Here is a 21,420-nt window from a genome sequence, read left to right as displayed (position 1 = left end):
AGCTCCAGGTCATCAGAACTTACCACTTTGGGCTTTGTCTTAGTTGGTGACTGAAGGGGGGATGTCACTTTCCTCAGTTGGGGTGGATGAGGTCGGTATGGCACATAGGTCTGCAGCTGTGGGAAAAGGCGAACCTCCAAAGGGGTCCGCACAGGGCTGGTGGGAGGGCTGGGCTTCAGGGGTGTCTTGCTCTCAGAGGCGGAGAGTGAAGGCACAGGCGAGTGAGGGAACAATGGCACGGTTTTCCTCTCTAAGGGGCATGAAGGGAAATAAGCACGGGATGTGACAAAGACCTACTCCTCAGGGGACAAGTAGAGTGACAGTACCACAAAGATCTGCCCCCCACTGCCATCCTACCTGCCCCAACCCATTCCCCATACCCAGGAAGATGCACCTCACCTGGATTTTTGACCGATTCCACCAGGATTCTATAGTTCTCTTTATTTGCACTCAGGCCTGCAAGGACATCTTCGATCCTCCACAGATCCTTCTGTATCTGTGATTTCTCCTGGGGAAGGCAAGCAGGGGGTTCATTGACTTCCTAGCTCCTTACCAGAATTTTCTTCTTAGGATTTATCTTGCCTTTTCAGACAGTCCCTCGTCCTGGGGGTAGGGGCAGCACCTGCTAGAGAAATTATACCAGGACTAGAGTCAAACCTGCTCACAGCCTCCTAGAGAATTAGATCAAGGTTCAGGGAGGAATTTTGGAATACCTTTCACCAGTTCAGCTTGCCTGTTTCTACCTAATTTAAAAACAGACTGCCATAAATACTACAGGATTCCATGTAAATACTGAGTGAAGTCTCTAGAGAAGTCAATTTCATAGACATAGGAAGTAGAATAATGGTTGCCAGGAGTTAGGGAAGGGAGGATAGGGAGCTGTTTAATCATTTTGTAAGATGCAAAATTCTGGGGATTGGTGCACAGCAGTGTGAATGTACTTAACGCTAAAGAGCTATACTCTTAAAAATGGTTAGGATGGCCAAGCATGGTGGTGCATGCATGTAATCCCAGTGGTTCAGGAGGCTGAGGCAGGAGGATCTTGAGTTCAAAGCCAGTCTCAGCAACTGAGGAAGGTCAAAGTAACTTAGCAAGACCCTGTCTTAAAAAAATAAAAAGGGCTGGAGATGTAGCTCAGTGGTTAAGCATACCTGGGTTCACTCCCCAGTGCCAATTAATTAATTAAAAAATAGGATGGAAAATCTTATGTTTGAATAGTTTACCACAATTAATAAATGTAAACATATACTGTTTTATGCAACCACAGCAGCAGAGGAGGGAAGGCAAGAACTAGAGGTTTCATTATCTCTAGAATATTGAAAACATTTCTTTTTTTTTAATTCACAGCAGAATCCTGGGATTTGAGGTCTAGTCAAAAGTATAATGGACAATGGAATGTTATTTGACCATAAAGTGTTGAAGTACTGATATGTGCTACAACGTGGATAAACTCTAAAAACACTAAACTAAGGGAAAGAAGCAAGGCACAAAATACCACATACTGTATGATTCTTTTTATATAAAAAGTCCAGAATAGGCAAAGCCATAGAGACAGAAAGTGGATTAGTGGTTGACACGGGAGGAGTGGGGAGCTGGGGTGATAGGGAGTGACAATGGGTACAGGGCTACTATTGAGAGGTGAAAATGTTATAAAATTGTGGTGACAACCTCACAGTGCTGTGAATATACAAAATACACTGAGTTATATACTTTAAAAAGGCAAATTTTGCCAAGCACAGTGGAGCATTGCCTGTAATCTCAGTGACTTAGTGACTCAGGAGGCTAGAGGCATGAGGAAAACCAGCCTCAGCAACTTAACAAAATCAACCCAAAGCAACTCAATGATATCCTGTGCCTAAATACAAAAAAGGACTGGGGATATGGGTTGGTAGTTAAACACCCCTGGGTTCAATCCCTGGTACTAAAAAAAATAAATAAATAAAATTAATTAATTAATTAATTAATTTTTAAAAAAGGCAAATTTTGTGGTATGTGGATTGTATGATAAAACTTCTTTTCCTAAAAAGTATGAGAAAGGGGCTATGCTATAGGATGATATGCACAAATTACAACCAAGATTGGATAGGAAGAGGACCTAAAGGAGATGAAGAGGGGCCTAATGTGGTTAAGGGGTTGTGGCCATCTTCTAATGGGGTTGGGTAAACTTTAGATATAGTTCTTTTGTTTTTTGTGGTCCTGCAGATTGAACCCAGGGCATCACCATGATTGGCAAGCACTGCAACTGAGTTGCACCCCAACCCAGGTGAAGCATTTTTTTGACTTTTAAGTTACAATGGAGGGAAGATAGACTTGGTCTCACTCCATGGACAAAATGAAAAGCAAGTTTCACACCCCCATCTCCTCTCAAGGCTCCTAAATGCCCTTCAACTGGAAGAGTTCTCACACTGCATGATACCAACCTGCCCAATTCTGCAACTAGATTGTGTGCTCCTAGATACACATAGGTCTGGAACTTAGCAGGTTTCAATGCACATACATTGAGTGAATAAAAGACCAATCATGTAAAATTCTCAGTCAAATACTTTCCAACAGCCATGAGAGCAGAAGTCCAAAGGCTCCTGTGCCAAGGGAGCTCGCGCTTCCATTCTCCATATCCCAATAGCGAAGTGTGCTCTCAGGGTTGACAAGCAAAGAACAGGCTTGGTACTCAGCTCCATACTCAAGTACCGTCCTAAAACAGGCAGGTGCACTGCTCCCTTACAGTATGTAAGTTAGCAGAGGATGAATCTCCAGAGGTGAAGTCCCCAAGCTGAGTGCTGGGGAGAAGTAAAAGAGAAAACATCCCTCCTCTCCCTCCTCCACAGCTCCCAAGCAAAGCTACCCTGTCAGCCCGCTTTTCCATCCCCATTTTGCCTTGCTGACATCTCTACATGTAAAAGAAGAGCAGGGAGGAAAAAAGGAAGGCCACAGACTCTTTCTCCAAGGGTGATGAAATTTTACAACTTAACAATGAGGTGAGGGGAGCTTTGGGGAAGCAAGGAGGTAGTGTCTCACTCCTGTATCCCACACGCAGGTGGGAAGGCTTTCAGAAAAGGCTTGGACTCACTGTCCAGAGTTGCCTCACCTATCACTGCCTCTTACCACATTGTTCCCTGAATATTCTATTCCTTGTATTCCTTGATGGCCAGGCAGCCATGAGGACCTTTATAAATAAAGCCACCGACTTCACTGAAAGGGTCGTAAACTTTCTCAGAGCCAAACCTGTTAATGGAGGTGAGTTTCCAAGCCATTACTGAGAAGTTACAGATGGGTTGCAAGCATACACCCAGTGTTAATAATTTGTCTAGGACTTTAACAACCTGCCTGGCCTAGGATTACACCAAAGAAGCTAGCACAGAGCCTAATCAAACAGGGCTTTATGACTCCTAAGTCATTGAAGCACTCAGAAAGCATGAGCAATGCCATGGAGCTACATTAAACCAAGCCATATGCCCTGGGCTTGCCCATCTGCTAGAAATCTACGGGGGTCAATTTTCTAGCAGTTTGTAACAAGATCTATTATAGCTTGCAGATTTATATTTTAGAGGGTAAAAAGGATTCTGGGCCTGTTATATATTAAATTACTATGAAATAAAGCACAGTAGGAACACAAATGTTCAATAATCATATTAAAAGATGTTTAACTTAAGCCTAGAGTGGTGGTACATGCCTATAATTCCAACTACTTGGGAGGCTGAAGCAGGCAGATTACATATTCAAGACCAGCCCCAACAGTTTGAGAGACTCTGGTCTTTAAGTTAAAGAACTGGGAATATAGCTCAGTGGTAGAGCACCCCTGGGTTCAACAGGGGTTCAATCGCTAGTAAAACACCCACACATACAGTTTAACTTACCACTAATTAAAGAAATGTAAATTAAAGCAAAATGTTATTTTTAGTCAACAGACTGGCAAAAACTAAAAACACTGAGAACAGCAAGTGCTGGCCAGGATATGGCAAACAGGCCCAGCACTCTCAGTCACTATGAACGGGAGACTAAATTAGCGCAGCCTTTTAGAGGGCAATTGGGCAATATTTATGAACATTTTTTGTATTCAACAATATTTGTGACTGATACATAAAAATATGAAAATTGAACACACTCATGAGGTACCATGTAATGTTTTGATATGTGTATACATTGTATAAAGTTTACATCAGGGTAAGCATATCTGTCTCCTCCATTATTTATGCCTTCCTACATGTGTGTGGGATACAGGAGTGAGATCCTATCCCTTTTTGGTGAAATATATGAAATTATTTCTTCTTTTTTTCTTCTTCTTCTTTTTTGAGATATTTGTTGTATTACTGCTACCTGAAGTCATCCTACTCTGATATCTGTCAACTTTTGAGATCAGTACTCATTTCAACCCAGCAAGTCTTCTCCTAGGAACCTATCTTAGAAAAATGCTTATAAATGAGTTTGAAAAAGCAGTTACAAGGATGTTCACAGCAGCATCATCTACAAAAACAAAATGCTAGAAATCATTTAAATGCCCACCAGGAGAGCAATGGCTAAATAAGGTAGGGAATATCCAGGCTATGAAATAGTATGTGGCAATTAAGAAGAACTATTTAATTTACTTTACTTGGATATTGCTCTCCCATACAACTTTCTGAGATTATCCACTGTGCTATCCACTGTGGTGGCTTCTAATTTGGGGTGAGTTTGATATGAATGGAGAATTCATTCTTAACTTTAGTTGTAATTAATTTAAATCAAAATAATGATTGTATTGGGCAGCATAAACCTGGGGGCACCACTCCTGGAAAGATTTCCACAACATAAAGTTATGACAAAAAGTAGGTTGCCAAATAATGTGTGAACCTCTTAAACCTTTTACCTCTTCCCAAACCCAAATAAATGATATTATTCTATGCAGATGCATATGCTTGAAAATGCATAGAAAATGATCAGGAAGAGAACACCACAAACTGAAAGCCCTGACTACATGCAGGGAGGGTGGTAGGAGTGGGGCAGAAAGTGGAGAAGAGGAACTTTTATATCATTATGTTTTTGCTTCTCGTTGTTTCAACTTTTCAGGGAAATGTATTCATGTATTATTTGTATAATTATAAAAAAATAATGAATGAAACTTTAAAAGCTAAAAAAAATTTCCTGCTACAATTAGCATGGATCATTGAAGTCTAGGAGATAGTAACAAGTCCCTGAAACAGAAACAACTAGAAATTTTGTCAACAATATATTCACCTAGTATTTTCAAGTCACTCTAGGGATGGAAAAAAGGAAAGAAAAGAAAAAAAAAGAAACAAAGAAAATGTTACAATAGATGAAGGGAAGTTAGTGTGAGGGGACAACAACAGCAAGAGACAGATAAGTTCTGGGCAACCACATACACCAGCCTGGAGCCAGAGGCAAAAGTGTCCTCTATAAGATTCTGAGCTGGGCTTTTTAGAAACCATCTCTGAGTGAGTGAGGGACAGTAGGGTCCAGGGAAAAGTCTCAGGGCACACAACCCTAAACTCCTTAGAGTCTGCATAGTCACTAAATCACCTGACCACAAAAAAATAAATAAATAAATAAAAATAAAAAAAATTAAAATTAAGGATTGGGTAGAAGCCTGGTTGGGCACCAAAATGTGGGGAGGGCAGTTGGAGGAGCCAACCTGGAAGAAAAAACATACAGGGCCTTACATTGTTTCACCTTTGGGAGACTGCTGTCCATGGGATGGCCTGGATTTTAAAGTAAGAAGGCATAGCTCTAAAGTTGCCTTTCCCAAGTGGGACAGGAGCCACAAAGATGAGTATCACCCAGCCTGGTCTCCAGAAATGCAAATGAATGCCTGGAGACCAGAAGCACCTCAATGGACTGGTCACACTCCCTTCTCAGGCAGGGGGGTGATAGCATCTACAGGAATCTGAGGCAGGACTCAGGTGGGGCTTCCTGCTGCCATCTAAGCTAAGGAACACAAGAAGGAAACACAGATCACTCTCACATCTCCATCTCTGTAAAGGGCTCCAGGTTGGTATTGGTCTGCTTCAGAGAAGCAGGAGATCTGGGATAAGGCTTCTCATCATGGCCTAGTTGTAGGAAGGGGCCCCCAGGGCAGAGCCGGGGGGTGGTGGGGCAGGCACTTCACAGGGCTGAGGAAGATAAAGCCCCAGGATAGTGTCTCAGAGGCAACCACAGGTCAGAGGGATGAACAGCCTTTGGTCACCTGAAAAAAAAAGGCTCTTCTGTGTTGCTCTTGAAGAGTCTGCTTCAGCTGTGCCACATCCCTTTCCAACTTCAGGTACTCATTCCAGGCATTTTCCATCTCCTGTTGACCAAGGAAATGCTTCTTATTCCAAGTTATCCCTGGCCTCCCAAGTGGCCTCAAGAGCACCTGAGCTCCTGACCTCAATCTGACCCAGTCAGGTAAAGTGGGAAGGGGACTCAATGGGCCTTCAGCAGGTCTGGTGGGAGACAGACCAGAGTGAAGAGTAAGTGTGGTATCTGACCCTGGCCACCTGCACTGTCCCCTCTTCCACTTAGGAATGCTTTAATTCCTTGCCTTGCAGAAGGATCTGTACCCACATCAGACTGAGAAATGAAAACATGAAAATTCTGATGGCTTAGAATTAACTGCACACAGTTCAGAATATAGGCTGCAGGCTGCTCTGAGTAATCTGGTTCCTTCAGTGTCCTCAAGTGTCCTTAGTCATCTGGAAGCCCTTGATGGAAACAATCTAAGGGACAGGTGGTGGCAGACATGTCACACTTAAAAAGGGGTTATCCAGAGGTGGCCTGGAGAAGTTCTTCTATTCTAAGACTTGCCCCTTGGCTACCACCTCAACTTTAGCTGAGGAGATGAGAACAGCAGCTTGTGGTCTGCCCATTCTGAGGGGAAGTGTCTGCCTCCCTCCCCACCCTCCACGCACAGTGGACTCTCTGGACAGTTCAGCTCGGATGTGGACGAGGTCCTCCTGAAGCAGCCTCTGCTGGTAGGCAATCTTCTCCAGGTGCTGGGGCTGGTCTTGGTACTGCTCCATCTGTCTGTGCAAAACCTCTAGCACGGATTCTAGCTGGTCCTGCACCAGGAAGGGACAAAGAGCAAAAGGATAAGAAAAAAGTCCCCAGAGGCCTCCCCATATCATGCCAGGAACTAAAGAAAGCAGTTGGATCTAACTAAGGTTGAAGGAACCAGAACTGAGCTATGGGCTGAGGGGCGGGCCTCTAGTGCCAATTCTGATTCTGTTCAAGGGCTAAGTATTCTAACAGTTCTGTGCTTCTGTTTCCTCATCTATATAGTGGGCATAAAGCCACCTAACTCCTTATGGGATAAGCATGATAAAGATAAATCAAAGAGGAGATGGAAAACTCTGAAGGCTCTTGGGGAAAACCAGTATGTTATAAACCTTTAGTATCACAAATGTAATGCCTTATTAAAAAGCAAGAAGAAAAAAACTTAGTAGTCTGGGAAGGCAGACATTGGTGGTCCCAGGTCTTTCCTGCTCTCCCACTGAGACTTGTTGCCTCCACAGCTCAAACACTAGGAGGAAAGAAGCTTTAGGAAGTGAGGGTCTGTCCTTTTATTATTATTGCCATTCTTCTCCAAGGCAGTCCCTTCCCTAGGGACCAGATGCCTGGGTTGTCACACCAGCCAGTGGAGTTCCTTTCCCAGGCTCATCTCTCAGGGCCTCCAAGGAGAGATGGGCCAGAGCAGAATGGAGGGGGAGAATACCTAGAACAAACACACTGAGAAGAGAGACCCTCAAGAAGCACCATTTAAAGCAAAGGCATTGTTGTGGATAAAGTAATCCTGTTGTTCAATACTAACATGAGAGTCCAATCAATGTCTTAGGAAAAACTGAGTGACAAAATACCACACCCCATCCCAAGATTATGTAAACTGATGCATACTTTGTTCTCCTTGAGGGCTCGTATTTTGTCTTCCAGGTCCTGGAGGATCCTGTCTTGTTCGCAGAAGACGCTCAATTTGACCTATAAGCAAGAACAGGTTGGGGAGGGCCTGGGAGAACAGGGCATGGCCTGGGGGTGAGAGCAGAAAGCTCCTAGCTACAGAACCATCCAAACCCTGCAGGAAGCTGCCCTTGCTGGGTCTGGGTCAGGAGGCAGCTGAGGGATCAGCCTGTCACTCTGCTCACTCACATCAATGTCACTCTCCGCAATCTTCATAGGTTTCAGACTTCGATCCTTGAGAAGGTCCCGGCCTGTCATCTGGGAGGTGAACAATTTAAAGGAGACTTAACTGTGGTTCTTAGAATCACAACTGTGGAAGGAAAGTCAGTCCTACAGTGGAAGGGTGTGAAAGTCTAGGCAGTGGCAGGAGAGGGTCATGGAACAAATGGGGCAAAAATTCAAGCAACATCTCCTTTATTTCATTTTAGGGAAAAACTAAAACCTTTTTGTGATCCTTGTAAATTTCTCAAACTAAAGAAAATGCAGATATTCAAGTTACATGATCATTAATTTTAAAAGCATATATTTGCCCAAAGGAGTGTGACAAGTCAGTATGAATCGTTGAAAGGTAAGTCACTGGTAAGACAAAGGTTTGTTACTGAAACAAACACAAGTTATAGAATTCCACAGCCCCCAGCCCACAGTAGGGGTGTACATGGGTAAGAAGGAACAAACAAATTCCCTGTGCATTGTCAAGCCTTAGTTTAAGGAAGTCTGAGTAGCCCCCTTCCTTGTAAGGTCAGCACACCCTAAACTATTTGAGAAGAAACCCTGGTCAAAGGAAGAAGGAACTTGGATAGTTGATCCCTGGATACTGAGGCTAGGTTGTCTTGTATAAGTTATAACCTTCCTCTCATTTCAGAAGTGTCTGTAGAAAACAAAAAGATTTTATATGCTATCTTCAGCCTGAACCTTGGAGAGGCTTTGACACACGCAGTCAGATTCAGGTGCTCAGGAGATGAAACTCTTCAATACTACACATACTTTTCTCTATTAGATTTCTTTTCAGAAGTGCCTATAGAAAAGTTACAACCTTCCTCATCCTCTCAAAAAAAGAAAATAAAGTCACCCAAACTGAAGGGTAAAAGGGATTTGACATTTTCCATCCTTCACTCAACCCAAAGAGGGCAGCATGTTGCCCATCTCTGACTCCCAAGAAGCTGAATCCAACTCTTTATCCCATGCTTCCATTTCCTCCCAATTTCTTTCTTGTCAAAAGCTGTAGAGGGGTGCAGGGAGTGACTTTTTCCACAGATGCATTCATGGCCAAGACAAGGTAAGGAATAGCAAGGTCTAATGAACCTCATATAGGGGAGATGATCTCTGGCCTGTTTTACAGTTCTGATCAGGGGAAATGAAGGGTAGGGCTAACCACAGACAGGTAGTGTGTGCACCATGCAGAGGGTCCCAGCATGAACAGACGGGCAGGTGCTGGAGAGATGGCCTTTGCTTCTTCCAAACTCCACCTGGGAGGTCCAGCAAGTGAGTGTGAATAGGGAGCTATGTATTGGCTATCATTCCCCTCAGAGCTCAAGTGTGCCCAAGTACCCTGTACTACTTCTGAAAATAAATAACAAATCCTAAAGTCAAGGCCAAGGTCAAAAGACATCTTCTTGCCTTGAGCTGAGAACTGATTCTGGGCTGCAGAATCATCCTCCAACCCTTTCTCATGATCCTTTTGGTCACACATTTATGGGCCAGGACGTCTTATTTTTTGCAATAAAGTCTTGACATAAGACCCATCAACAAATGCTTAATGAATTCCATGTAGGTCAAAGGGAAACACGTAGATCAGTGGAAGTTCCTGGAAAGAAAAGAACTCCAGACAAATTTGATTCCCCAAACTGGTAGATTATGTGAATAATCATGTATAAGTTAGTCATCCATAGAACACATGGATACCTACAATAATCCACAAACAGCACTGTCTCCTAAGATGGGTGAGAGGAGAGGGCATGGAATTAATCCTGGTGAACCACAAATTGCTGGACATCCCAGGCAGGACTTGGGCTTTGAACTCAGGGAACGCAGGTGAAAGTGGTGAGGTCTTCACAGCCCTTACATCAAAGTGAGGGCAGCGTACTCATCTGTTCTCCAAGGAGGCTGACCCTGACTCATTTACTACATAGAAATTGCTTTCAAATTGAGATATGCTTTGGGGATTTTCCCTCCAGCAAAATTCTTCCCCTTATTTCCCTGAAGCTTCTTACCAAGGATATCTTTTTGATACTTAAATAACAAGGCAGAGAATCTAATTGAGCAATGCCTCATTTATCTAGTACTATCAGGAAAGAAAGAAGATAGTCTACACACAAAAAAAGGTATTTTGAAAAAGATGACTTTTCTAAATTAAACTTTTTGATAGGAAGTTTTCTAAAAGCTTGCCCTTCAATGCTTTCTTAGAATACTGAATATACATTCAACCTTTTCTTCTTCTCTCTCTGTCTCTCTCTTGGGATATCAGCACTCTTTCTTTTCTAAGAAACAGATTTCCGTCTCCTTTTAAGGTGCCACTTATAAGGCATTGTGAGTTAGGAATTCAAAGAACTTAAAAAGCTCAACAGAGGGAAAGTACTTACATCTCTTTCCTCCCTTTTGACTGGACTTGGTGCCCTTTAGGATGTCTCACCCCACCCCCAACCCCACTGTGTCTGACACTACTGTGGCACACAATACATCAGATTACAATGCTCTGCTTGCTCATCTGCTCTCCTCACTACATGGTAACCTAAGTAGGGGTGACTATGGAGACAGGATGTATTTTCTCTGCATCCCCAAAGCCCAGCCAGGGCCTAGCACATTAAGAATGTTCAGAAAAAGTTTGCTTAGTGAGTTCATGAACTTTTCAAAATAAGGTGGTTGGTACTGCTTCCTATGGAGGAAAGGCCACAGGCTACAGAGCATGGGTTTCCTGATGCCTGTTCACGCAGCTCAGAGGCCCTTTTAGCATCTGAAATTAGTTCCATTTCAGAAAGCTGAGGCTACTAAGAAATATTATATTCACATGTAATAAATTAAAGCTAAGTGTCCTTTTAAAATTATGCTTTGTGATGGCAATGTTTAAACCCATTTAGACTTCAATGATGAGAAACCCCAGTATCTGTCATCAGAAAAAGTGGGTGTTCATGGGTGCTCATCCATTTGAGAAAATCTTTGCATAAGAGGGGAATCAAAGCCCCCCAGGCATCTTACCTCTCTTCCACCACATCCCAACACACCTTCTCAGGACCCAGGATGGTTGGACACACCACCTGCTCCCCAACCTGCAGCCTCCCTTGGGATGCTATGAGAGTTGGTCATGTGGTCTGTGGTTATTCTGAGTCAGTCAAAGTAGGTATGGGGTGGCTGGCTTTACTCTAGTCCAGCTCCAGATTGTTATCCAAATATCTACACCCTGCCCCAAAGCAGAGGCAAGGGTCAAGGTGAATTCTGAGGACACTCTGGCTCCTTCAGGGGACCAGTAACTGCTATTCCCTCCCAAGAAACTCATGCTCCATCCTGTCTAGATGAGACCTCGCCATGGAGGCAGACAAGTGAGAATGGAAACACAACACAAGCTGGAGGCAAGCCAGGCAAGCTCCCCACCCCTTGGCAGCACAAAAGATGGGAGTCACAGAGCACCACAGATGAGCGGCTCAGCCTGGTGCATCAGCCACAATGCTGAAGAGAACTTCATTTAAAGAAAATAAACCAAAATGACTTGCAGGAAGCCTGGGGCGATCAGGAGAGCAACTGGTTAAGCGAGTGATGGAGCCGGCACTGAGCCAGAAGCAATGGAATGGCCCCACTCGGAGACACGGATCAGATCATCTTACGCTTCTCCTGGGCCGACAGCCCCGTGCTGACTTCTTCAGCACTTTGTAAAGCACGTTGATCAAAGGTTCATTATTTTTAATCTGTTCCAAACAAAAAGGCAAATACAACAAAATGTAACAGGTAAGACATCAGACAACACTTGAAGCAGCCAGAACCTGGGGAACTGGTGAAGGGCAACCTTAAGGAGGATGTGCATAATACAATTAAAATGAACCCTGGTGACGCTCCTTCCCAGCCATGAGACCTTTCTAGACTCTTCTGTGACATGGAGCACACTAAAGCTCTGGCTGAAGGGACCTGTTTATGTGATGGGGCTGCTTCAGAGCCCATGTCCTTCCTAGTTCTGCCACAGAAGGCAAAGGGGAATTTTGCTTCTTCCTTGCCTCCCTCATTACGTTCTCTGAGACATCAAATCTTTGATTAGAGTTGTGCCAATGCATTAACCTCACTGCCACCCAACATTTTCCAACTTAAGTCCCTTGGACTTTTCATCTCCACACTTGGGATGCATCTAAATGGTCATGTCTTATCAAAGGTTCCAAATGCTTATATCTCCTTTTCGGAAACATTGTTCTCATCCTTTAGGAAGATGGATTTTTTAACCCTGGCTGAAGTGTTTTTGTAAACCCTGGAATCACCTGGATAGCTTTTGAAAATACTGATTCCTGAGTCCTACCCCAGGAGATCCTGGTATGGGATGGAACCTGAGTGAGCATTAGGGTTTTTGTTTTTTTGTTGTTTTTCTTTTTCAATGCTGGGAATTGAACTCAGGGTCTCATGTGTATAAGGCAAGTGCTCTATCCCTGAGCTATACCCCCAGTCCAGCATCGGGATTCTTCAAAGCCCTCCTGGGTCATTCTAATTGTTCAGTCAGGACTGAGAGCCGATGCTCTAAATTCATAAACATTAACCTTTACAGTGCCTCAGAATCACCTAGAGGGCTTGTTAACAGACACATTTGCTGGAACTCACCCCAGAGGTTCTCAATGAGTAGGTCTAGGTCAGGACCTAAGATTTTCGCATTCCTTACAAATTCCTGGGTATTGCTGCTGGTCTGAAGATCTCACAACCCTGGCTGCATATTACAAACACCTAAGGAATTTTCTTTAATTCTTTTTGCTTTTTTCAAAGAGTAATGCCTGAGTATTAAATCACAGTTTCTAAGGAGTACAGCTCAAGCATCTATATTCATTTAAAAAGTTCCCTGGTAGCTGGGTATGATGATATATGCCTGTAATCCTCTAGTGGCTTGGGAAGCTGAGGCAGGTGGATTGCTGAGTTCAAAACCTGCCTCAACAACTTAGCAAGGCCCTAGGAAACTTAATGAGACCCTATCTCTAAATAAAATATAAAAGAGGGCTGGGGATGTGGCTCAACGGTTAAGTTTAATCCCTGGAACAAACAAAAACAAAAAACAAAAACAACACAACAACAACAAAAAACCCTCTCTGGTAGTTTCAGCTCATGGCCAGGATTAGTAATCTCTGTTCCAGAAAAATAAACCTCAAACTTCAGTGAGCACAAGAATACACCGGAACTTGATTTTTTAATATACAGAATTCTGGCACCAGAGGTTATAACTCAAAGAGTCCTTCCTTTCAGATTTGTTTTTTAAGGGGTCTTTTGTTTATTTTTTTTAAAGAGATGAGGTTTCATTATGTTGTCCAGGCTGGCCTCAGACTCCTAGGTTCAAGCAATCCTACTACCTCAGCCTCCCCATTCGCTGTGAAAGAACACTCTACCATACCAGGCTTAGATCTGCATTTTAAAAATCTTGTTTCCAGGTATGCTGAAAATAGATGATGTTCCAGATAACAACTTTAAAAACTGCTCCAGAAGTTGACTTTGGAACCAGACCCTGAGCACAGAAGCACTGATTTTAGACTCAAGTAGTCCAGAATCCAACAGACATGAAATTATTGTTGGCATGTTCCTCATCAGAGACATGGGCCTCTCAGAGGTTGACCATAACCTTATCTGCAAAGGCACCTCCTGAGCAGCTGCAGATACCCTCCTCCACTTCACCTTCCTGGCTGTGTTCCAGATACATAAAAATAACTCATAGACTGTACAATAGAGTACTATTTCCAGCTACCCTGGAGGCTGTGGCAAGAGGAACACTTAAGTTCAGGAGTTGAAGACCAGCCTGGGCAACATACTGAGTCCCCCATCTCAAATAAGTGAATAAATAAACTAACTAAAAACAAATTGAAAATAAACTAATTCAAGTTGTCAATAATGGGTCCCCCACATCACCCACTCTTTTAAGTCAGCTAGGGTACAAGGTTCTGAAGAGCAGAACTTACATGCCAGAAATAAAATTCAAAGAAGACAACTCTGGGGTGGCAAAGTATATTGTATATGGAAAAAAGAATGCAGGGGTGAAGTCATTTCCAACCATGTAGCTTTGCAGAAATTACTTAACTTCACTGAGATGGGTTCCTGGTTAGTAAGACAGGGATAATAGTTCCTGTGGCTCAAGGTTGCTGAGAGGATTAAATGACATAAGTGGAAAGTAAGAACCCAAACTCTGGGCCAGGCGGGAACAGCTATGTGATCATTGTGGAGTCCTGTTCACCCTGGCACAACCAAGTAAAATGTTGAGAAGAAAACACTCCCCAAACACCTGGTAGTTTGAAGTATCTTCTAAGAGCCCCTGGAACATTGCTCCTGGATATAGGAATTGGTATATTCCCTTTTTTGTTGTTGTTTTATGACACTGGGCACTATATGACTGAACCACATCTCTAGCCCTTTTGATTCTTATTTGTTTATTTATTTTTTTGAGACAGGGTCTTGCTAAGCTGCCTACACCAGTCTTGTGATCCTCCTGCTTCAGCCTTCTAAGCCACTGGTATTACAGGCATTTACCATGGTGCCTGGTAGTATAGTCCCTCTGTGACTTAGCAGATTGATTTAGGTTTTGAACACCTCCAACCAAAAGCTTCCCATTTAAAATACCTAGCAATAGTTCTGCAGGCTCTCAATTCCTCTCCCCTGATTCACTCTTCTTTTTGTTTGGATCCTGAAGTGGGACATTGATCTGGGAATCTTATTTTCTATCTGGATCTGAGCAGGGCAGAGCAGTCTCTCTGCCCCTCTGAAGGAGGCTGAGGAGGTGTCAGCCTTTCTGGCAGCCACAGCAGACTGATGACACACACATAGTGCAAAGCCCAGTATCTCTTCTCACATGTGTTACTGGTGAGCCCAGTGTCTCCTAGTCACTTGGGGGACTAGCTCTCCAAGAAGAGCTTAACAACTGGAGGAAAACTTAGAATCACACAGCTGTCTTTCTTCTTCCCTTCCTCCCTTTATTTTTTTGAAATAGGGTCTTACTATGTTGTCCAGGCTGGCCTTAAACTCCTGGCTCAAGTGAATCTCCTGCCTCAGCCTCCTGAGTAGCTGGGACTAAAGGTGTAGGCCACCATGTACCCTTCACATGCCTGTTTTTCAGGAAAACCAATGACAACATCCAGAAAGCCTCATAACTAGATAACATCTTGGTCAAATAGCTCCTAGTTGGTAAAGAATCCCAAGGATGCAAACTTACCCCTCTATTCCATCAAACACATCTCTTAGCATAATGATCCAAGCTTGGTCCCTGCAAAGTTTAATATGGTCTACTACTGAAACAGTAGTAGAAGCACCCTTTAAGAGAGGCCATGCAGCGTGGTGATTAACAGTACAGGTTTGAGAACTGGAGCTCTACCCAAATACCATCCGCCCTTCCCCATAACTGCTGTGCGGCCTTGGGAAAGTAATTTACCACCTCTGAGCCACAGTAATTTAAAAGATAATATCACTACCTCTTGTACAGGGCTACTGTGAGGTTTGAATAATTTGATAGAAGTCAAATGCAGTAATTGGCACACACTATACCCTCTACTGTTATTAAGCTTCTGTTGGAGTCAGGACACACAGGGACTCCTAGTTCTGCTGTGCTCTCCTGTGCCTCAGTTTCTTCTTCTCTAATCTCTCATAGCTCAAATTTTATGAAGCTGAATAACACAAACTTGTGGTACAGTTTCACTCCAGGACCACCTTTGAGTGTCTGTTATCACATTTAAAAAGGAATCAGAAGACAAGTCATTCCTACAGCTGTTGCTCAGGCACTGTTTGAAATTGCACTGTGCACCAAGCAGTCTGAAGTGTTTTGTAGTATGCTTGGGCTGGGGCTGAGCCAAGCCTCTCCCACAGGCCCAGCACATTGTGGAGCCTTTATAGGTATGTCTGGACCAACTCCTTGGTCACAGGGCAGTGGTGAGAACTTTGCATTTGGCTGTAACTGGTGGTCAGGGAGGTCAAGGAATGGTACTGTACAGGGAAGAGGAATCTGGGGGCTGGTGGACCTCTTTCCATGGGCATGGTGAAAAGGACCCTCCCTGTCCTAACAGAATGCAGGAGGATGAAATGGGCTGCCACATTCAGCCTGCACTGCCACAACTGAGCACTTTGAATCCTAAGACATTACTATCTTATTTACAATAGTCACTTAAGCTCTGTGTGATCTGATTGTGATGTAAGCTGAGAAGATGTCCTGATCTTGGGGGCTGGTTATATAGCTCAGTGGTAGAAAGCTTGCCAAGTAAGCTTAAGGCCCCACCATAGCAAAAAGAAAAAAGGAAGAAATGAAAGAAAATGTCCTGATCTGGAGTACGCTCCTACTTTTCCTTATGCCCTAAGCCAGGTTTGACTTTGTGTTTACCTTCCTTCCTAAGGACCAGGATAAAATTAGGACCCTGCCTTGACCTCCACACTGCAGCCCTTGCCACTTTACTGTACTCCAGCTCTTCTTGGCTTCTGCTAATCCCGTCCCTTTAATCTGAACCAATTCCAATCCCTGGTTCTTCAATGTTCCACACCTTCTCCCAAAAGCCTTCCTACAAGCTCACAGTACTTCTTATGACTTCAGCTGAGAAGCACGAGCCAAACAGATCTGTTATTTGGGAATTATTTTCTCTTCCCAGACTTTTAAGAATTTGAGACAGGAAAGGACCCTGACGGTGCTTAAGCATGAGACCCTGTCCCCATTTGTTGCCTTAAGGCCTACTGTTCATGCCCGTGTTCTGCAAGGCTGGAGACCCCCATGTTAAAGTACCTCAAACCAGATACACTTGGGGACCTTGGGAGGCAAGACCACACGGCAGCTGCCTGGGTGTCCAGCAGGCTCCTCACCCACCCTTGGTGGATTAAAGGTCACATTCCTTCAGTCTTTTCATGGTTCAGGCCTAAGGAGTGCAGTTCACAGTGGGGGCTTTCAGAGAGCAGTGGGAAGGAACAATAGCAGCTCTTTCAGGCAGAATGCCTCTCCCTTCCACAGGAGGCTTCTCCAGCTCTCTGTGCTGTGCAGGCTGAGTCAAAGCCTGAAGCTTTACCACCTACGGGGCCCAGCATTCATTTCTAAAGGAAGGAGGGAGGTTAACCCAGCATTCATCTCTAAATGAAGGAGAGAGGTTATTGGTAAGCCAGGAAGCCACATAAGTCCACGTGCAACTCGCTCCCCCAGCAACAAAACCAAATAATGCAACAAGTCCCTTGTACCAGTGACACCCCAGGAACCAAACATAAACCCCTGCCCCTACCAGAGGCTCTGAAAAGGTGAATAGTTATTTTAAGAGGGACCTTTGGTTCTGACCAAGGGACGAAAAGATCAAAATTTTGTGTCCTCATTATGTAAGACAGAGCCCTTGCCTCAGAATTCACAAAAAAAAACTGTGAAAAGCCAGAGTCTGAGGCTGTAAGAAATGAAATTTTCTGATTCATATAGGCAATTTCTTCATTTGGGGTCCATTGATAAGACTGCAAGACCTCTGGCTTTGGGCTCAACTTCAAGGAGGTGAAGTGGAAAGGTGAGTGTCAGAGGAAGACAGGACCCCTGATGCCACTTACCTTTAGATCCAGGTACTCCAAGTCTTTCTTCAGCTGGAGGTAGGTATCGTCAGCCTTCAAAGGAAGCACAGGGAGGGTAAAAAGAAAACCAAACAGTATGAATACCAAGACTTTCCGTAACTAGGGGATTCACAAGTGAGTCATTTACATTGCACAGCTTTGGAAACAAGAGGCCACAGCAGACCAACACATCCAGGGCCACGGAGGAAGCACAAATGTCTCACTATAGCTCACAGCACTCTTTTGGCACAGTGAAGACTGCAGGTTACTGTGGGGGAAGCCAGCTTGTCCCCCCCCCATTAGCCTGATGAAAAGGATCCTTCCAGAAGGTTAGGACTGCAAAGCAGTTGAAGCAGAGGCTGGGCAGAATGAGGGGGGAGTCTACCTGGAAGAGCACATGCTACACCTGAGCTAGGGTTGCATCAGTTACCATTTCTTTTCTTTTTTTAAGCTGTGGATAGGCACAATACCTTTATTTAATTAATTTATTTATTATGTGGTGCTGAGGAACAAATCCAGTGCTTCACACGTGCTTGGCAAGCACTCTACCACTGAACTACAACCCCATCAAACCTTTGGACTCAGTCATTTCACATGCATGAAGTAAGATGACCCTGACTGGCACGGATGGATGCCTGGGAGAAGCAGGAAGACGACTTGAGTAACCCAGGAGGTCCCAATGTGACTGCGGGTTCCAGAACAATAAGCATCAGTGGAAGTTTCCTGAAATCTTGCTCTTTTTGCTCAGCATGGAGCTAACATGGCCATGTCAAGAGCTAGTGGAAGAAGTCCCAGGATCAGACCTATCTGCTTGTGGCATCTCCTGGTAGCTGTTGAGTTCTTCAGTATAATTATCAGAAACAGTGAAAATAAGGAAAAGATTTTTTGATTTCATAGAACTCATGCTCTCTTGTGAAGCCAATAGTGAGGCCGAGGGCCTGGGGGAGCATAAGAATAGTTCAGGTGCCACATTTTTAGCAACTAAGAGGGTCTCCCAACTAAACAAGACAGGGCTGTGGAAGGTGGGACCATGCACAGCTGTGATATGAAACAATTGCATGAGAAGTTCAGGCAGTGCTTTTAAACATGGGAAGAACCGAAGGATTATTGTCTAGGATGCTTGTGGCTTGCAAGATCTTATTTGTGTCTTTACATTGTTCCCTTTTCCATTCCTACTTCCCTAATCAGACAAGTCCCTACACAATTTTCACAGGAGTAGGAAAGATGGAGCTGGAGAATGTTATTAAAAAATCACCCAAATCCATAATTTATGTTGTTTGCACAGGCTCCTTTACATTCATCTTTCTTTCTTTCTTTTTTTTTTTTTTTTTTTTTTCAATACTTGGGATTGAGTTCAGAGCCTTATGCATGCTAGGTAAGTGCTGTACCACTGAGCTACATCTCCAGATCTTCTTTAAAATTTTATTTTGGACAGGGTCTCATTAAGTTGCTCAGGCTGTCCTTGAACTTGCCATTCTCCTGACTCAGCCTCCCAAGTAGCTGGGGTTACAGGAATGCACCACCACATAGCTCTTACATTCATTTTTCTAAATATATTCCCTGAGTCTCTCAGTTCTTACTAAAACAGGGCAGGGAAGGAAGGTGACAGTTCCATCACCCTCTTCATCTGCCCCACCTATCTGTGCAGCCTGGAGGGACTGGCATCAAGAGATTGAACCCATCTCTACTTGAGGACAACTCAGGGGAGGAATCAGTTTCTTCAAGCTGCTCAAGATGCTTAGGAGAGCAACTCTCTGGCCAGTCCTCAAAGAGACCAACTATAAAACCCAGTGTCCTGGACACTGTTTAGAACCCTGTGACAGACAGGACCTGGATTTTGTAAGAAATCCTCAGCAAGTCCCCTCCCCTTCTGGATCCACTTGCTTTGTTTGTGTGGTAAAAATTCCATCCTACCTAAATTCTCCCAGGTTACTGCAAAGCTCAATAGGATGAAATGGGAGATGCTTTGCAAGTTAGCAGGGTACTGTCCACAAAAGAGAAAGGCCCCTGCATTTTCCCTCCATGCTGTCCTGCATCTGTCTTTCAGCATCCTGAGGAGTGTCCAAGGTGGCAATAGCCCTTCAGACATGACCAGCTTCACAGTCACCACAGCCTGAGAAGCCACATTTCAGGTTCCTCACACCACATGCAGACCCCTCCCCAAAGCCGGAGGGCAGGTTCCACCACTGTTGCAGCATCTGGCAGTGGCATCCAGAAGCAAACAGGCAGGGAATAAGGGAGAGAGCCAGACAGAAAAGACAGACCAGAGCACAGCACAGGGATCATGGGCCAGCATATCACACCCCGGCCCTGACCTGGCAGGTGGGAAAGGTCAGGTGGCGCTGCAGTAACTGGCCGACAGCAAAATCTCGCACACTGGCCAACTTGGCCTGGTGCCTCCGCAACCTGGTGAGAAGCAGTGAGAGCTCCTCCAGCTGCAGGTGTGTAGACACATCAGGAGGAAATTAGCCACCACAGGGGCACGCCGCTTTAATTACACTCCTTTCCCCAGTGCCGGGATAGCACTGATGTGACACCACTAAGTAATGATTGCATTAATTTTGTCATTAGGACAAATAAAGGCAGTGGTAGCAAAGGGCTGCAGGAAGTTGTTTTCTCAGGAAAGCTGCAACCAACTGCACCCAGACTTGAGGTTGGTTTAAAAAAAAAAAAAAAAAAAAAAAAACCACAAAAAAAAAAAAAAAAAACACACACACACACAAAAACTTTTTTTTTTTTTCCCTGCGGTGCTGGGGATTGAACCCAGGGCTTTGTGCACTTTGGGCAACCACTCTACCACTAAGCTACACTCCCAGACCCTAGACTCAAACTTTGAAGGAAGAGTTAATTAATCATAGTAAAGACCATGGAAGAAAGGAGAGGAGCTAATGGGAGAAAGGCAGGTAGCTGGAATATGCTTGTGACAAAATTCTACTCAAAAGAGAAGCTGAGTCCAACATTCCCTCGGACTTCCCCCTAAGTTCTTCACCCAATCTTTGAAGGACCAGTTGCATGATGCCAAGACAAGTCATGGGATTTCTTTGAGCCCGACTTTTCTCATCTCTAAATGGGGTTAACAGCTGCCTGGTGGGCTGCATGACTCAGGGAGGGAGGAAAACCCCAATGAGATTAAGGCCTCATAAGCTGTATCATATCATTCACCTGGGGAAGGAGGTTGGGGCTGCTTACCGATTTTCCATGTAAACTGGGAGCACTGACAGTGTGGGTCATGTAACCCATTGAGGGCATGGAGCGTCGGTCCACGTGAGAAGAGTTCTGCAGGTGGGGAGACAAGAAGTCACACTGAGGCAGGGAAAGGAGGCCTTGGCCACTCACTCCCAGGGCAGCCCAACAAATGACACTTCCCCTCTTCGAGTCCCAGGCTCTTCTCTGTAAAATGGGAATACACATTTTCCCCATTGGGTACAGCTCAGTAAACTATGAAATTCCCTTGGAGAGTTAAACGTATGTTAAGCTGTAAAAAACTGAACTGACTGAACATAGACATCTTTTCCTGTCCTCCAAGCTGCCAAGGAGCAGACTGTGTGACCCTGTACAAATTATTTTCTCTTCAATGCCTCTGAGTTCTCATCTGTGGAATGGACCTATCACAGCACCAACCTCATAGGGTTTTGGTAAGAATTAAAATAAAACTTCTAGAACTTCTCTGGCTTCTAAAAGTACTACCTAAAGTGTTAGCTATCATGATTAGTTCCAAATTGGTACTCAAACCAGGTGAGGCTCTGGACACCCAAAGGCCAGACTTCAGGCACATGGCAGAGGTTGTCAAGC

The 21,420-nt window shown here is 44.2% G+C and overlaps 1 protein-coding gene across 19 annotated transcripts in view; it reads right to left on the bottom strand.

Annotated features, from left to right (window-relative positions):
- The window catches only part of PLEKHA7 (pleckstrin homology domain containing A7), a 243,759-nt gene that overhangs the window by 40,847 nt on the left and 181,492 nt on the right, over window positions 1-21,420 (bottom strand). For 15 of the 19 annotated variants that reach the window (XM_079103686.1, XM_079103687.1, XM_079103688.1 and 12 more), the window contains 9 exons: window positions 20,818-20,904; window positions 17,629-17,682; window positions 11,739-11,819; window positions 8,113-8,181; window positions 7,864-7,944; window positions 6,882-7,031; window positions 6,179-6,280; window positions 400-508; window positions 24-250 (listed from right to left, as the gene is read on the bottom strand). In XM_079103686.1, the coding sequence (XP_078959812.1) occupies window positions 24-250; window positions 400-508; window positions 6,179-6,280; window positions 6,882-7,031; window positions 7,864-7,944; window positions 8,113-8,181; window positions 11,739-11,819; window positions 17,629-17,682; window positions 20,818-20,904 (960 nt within the window). The remainder of the gene's footprint in view (window positions 1-23; window positions 251-399; window positions 509-6,178; window positions 6,281-6,881; window positions 7,032-7,863; window positions 7,945-8,112; window positions 8,182-11,738; window positions 11,820-17,628; window positions 17,683-20,817; window positions 20,905-21,420) is intronic. The other 4 variants (XR_013757713.1, XM_079103689.1, XM_079103690.1 and 1 more) reach the window with 1 other exon arrangement.

Source organism: Sciurus vulgaris, assembly GCF_902686455.1.
Source record: "Sciurus vulgaris genome assembly, chromosome: 11".
Classification (NCBI taxonomy): domain Eukaryota; kingdom Metazoa; phylum Chordata; class Mammalia; order Rodentia; family Sciuridae; genus Sciurus; species Sciurus vulgaris.
Note: the sequence above shows the minus strand (reverse complement) of the source record. Positions and strands in the feature narration are given on the sequence as shown.